This window comes from Mus caroli, chromosome 11 (assembly GCF_900094665.2).
Source record: "Mus caroli chromosome 11, CAROLI_EIJ_v1.1, whole genome shotgun sequence".
Classification (NCBI taxonomy): Eukaryota; Metazoa; Chordata; class Mammalia; order Rodentia; family Muridae; genus Mus; species Mus caroli.
In genome coordinates this window covers 106,039,622-106,041,844 of record NC_034580.1, presented here as the reverse complement: position 1 = coordinate 106,041,844, position 2,223 = coordinate 106,039,622, and the positions used below count along the sequence as shown (strand labels likewise).

General features: G+C 37.4%; 1 protein-coding gene across 5 annotated transcripts in view; it reads left to right on the top strand.

The window, feature by feature from the left end:
- Positions 1-2,223, top strand: part of LOC110304955 (ATP-binding cassette sub-family A member 9) — a 70,432-nt gene that overhangs the window by 6,762 nt on the left and 61,447 nt on the right. For all 5 annotated transcript variants that reach the window (XM_029484019.1, XM_021176662.2, XM_029484018.1 and 2 more), the window contains one exon: positions 1,103-1,267. In XM_029484019.1, coding sequence (XP_029339879.1) covers positions 1,103-1,267 — 165 coding nt within the window. The remainder of the gene's footprint in view (positions 1-1,102; positions 1,268-2,223) is intronic.

Here is a 2,223-nt window from a genome sequence, read left to right as displayed (position 1 = left end):
GAAAGAAGAAAGAAGAAGAAGAAGAAGAAGAAGAAGAAGAAGAAGAAGAAGAAGAAGAAGAAGAAGAAGAAGAAGAAGAAGAAGAAGAAGAAGAAGAAAGAAGAAGAAGAAGAAAAGAAGAAGAAAGAAGAAGCAGCTAGATACCACAGCCTGGAAACTCCCATTGATTGAATGGTTGGATCTAGTGTCTCGGCACTGATAGCAGTTACTAGCCTCTAAAAGAGACCATCAGAAGTTATGAGCCTCTAATCTAGCAACACACTACCTTGTGAAGTCTGGAGCAAAGGATCATACTTCTTAAGCCTCTGATCCAGCGTTCAAACTTCAGGAAATCTGCTGTGCAACAAAGGAACATGTTAGATTGCATCCATAATATGTGCACAGCCAAAGCCAGACTGCAGAATTAATTGGGTTACATGAGTAACCTGACCTGTGATGAATAGCGGCCATTTGCATTATATGAATTAGGACAAACAGTCACTTAATTAAAAGTAGTTAGATTTAACAGCTGTATATCGTCTTGTCTAGTTTGCCACTTGACTCTGTTGCCAAATGGAAATAAACATATTCTCTTATGAGACAAGTCTGTGTGTGCACTGATATGGATGAAGTAGTATGACTATAATATAATTCACTGTGGCTTAAATTACTGGCTAAATTGTTTGGAGAGGCATGGAATAATTTCAACAAGAGTATCTACCATTGGCTGGATAGATGGTTGTGGGGTAAATAGCACTTGTTGCTCTTAGTTTGATTGCCAGACCCACATAGTGGTTCACAACCATCCATGACTCCAGTTTGAGGGACTCTGAAGACCTTTTCTGAGTTCCTCTGGGACCAGGCATTCATGTGGTGCACACACATACACACAGTCAAAACGTTTACACACCAAATGAACATGTCTTAAAAGAAAGGGTATTTGCCACAGAACACATTACCAGTTTCATTAGAACATTAGAAATCTCTCACTTCGTTCTAAGTGTGCGTGTCCTAGGGAAGCATGAACTGAAACATAGAATGACCGGAATGCACTTGAATCTGGCCTGCTGTCGTTGGGTGGTCTAGGAAGCTTACTGGATCCTTCCCTTTCTTCTCATGGCAGGAAGAACTATCGTGGCATGTCCTGATGAAAAAACCATGAATGAGCTAGATTTAAATTACTCGATAGATGCAGTGAGAGTCATCTTCAAGGACACTTTCTCATATCATTTGAAATTTTCTTGGGGTCAGAGGATCCCTAAAACGAAAGAGCACAAAGACCATTCAGGTAACTTTACCATTACTAAATACATATTAATGTAGACATTGCTATTATGTAAATACATATTAATGTAGACATTGCTATTATGTAAATACATATCAATGTAGACATTGCTATTATGTCATTAGTCCTTGGGGCATATAACAGAATCTGAAATTAACTGTGTTAATTTTAAATCAAGAAAAGATTGGCCTTTATTAAATAAAACCTTTAATTTTCAAAAATATAATTTAATTGGTATGTATTTCTTGTATATAGTGAGATTAAAAACAGAGATATTAGTCAAGTCTATTGTGTACTTTGACCGTGTTAACCCCCAACCCCCATTTTCTCCTCTCCCCTTCCTCTTAACCCCATTCAGTCTTGTTTCTACAGTCACATCATTCAGATGTTTGTATATATATGGTTTTATGTATTTATATAAAATCTAAGATCTATAAATGAGAGGAAATGTGATAGTCTGTCCTGAGTTTGACTCATTTTTTTTGTTTGTTTGTTTAATACGGTGGCCTCCTGTTGCATCTGTATTCCTGCAAATGGCATCAATGCATTTTTATGGCTGAACAAAACTTGATTATTTATAGGTAATACCCATTCATCTGCTGATAGAATCCTAGGCAGGCTTTATGTCTGACTAGTGTGAGTAGTGATATAGTAAACGTAGGTGGTCACTCATCTCTGCGGTATGTTGATTCAGAGTCCTGACATACTCTATAGCTAGGTAGCTTTTTAGATATAACATAGTAGGTCCACTTTGAGTATTTTTAGGGGTCTCCATGCTTATTTGAAAGCTATACTTTTGAGTTCATCATTCCATTAAGAGCCTATAGCCTCAGCAACTGAATGAAATTCTGTTTCAGAAAACTAAAAACTACTTCTCTTTCTTCCTTCCTTCCTTCCTTCCTTCTTCCTTCCTTCCTTCCTTCCTTCCTTCCTTCCTTCCTTCCTTCCTTCCTTCCTTC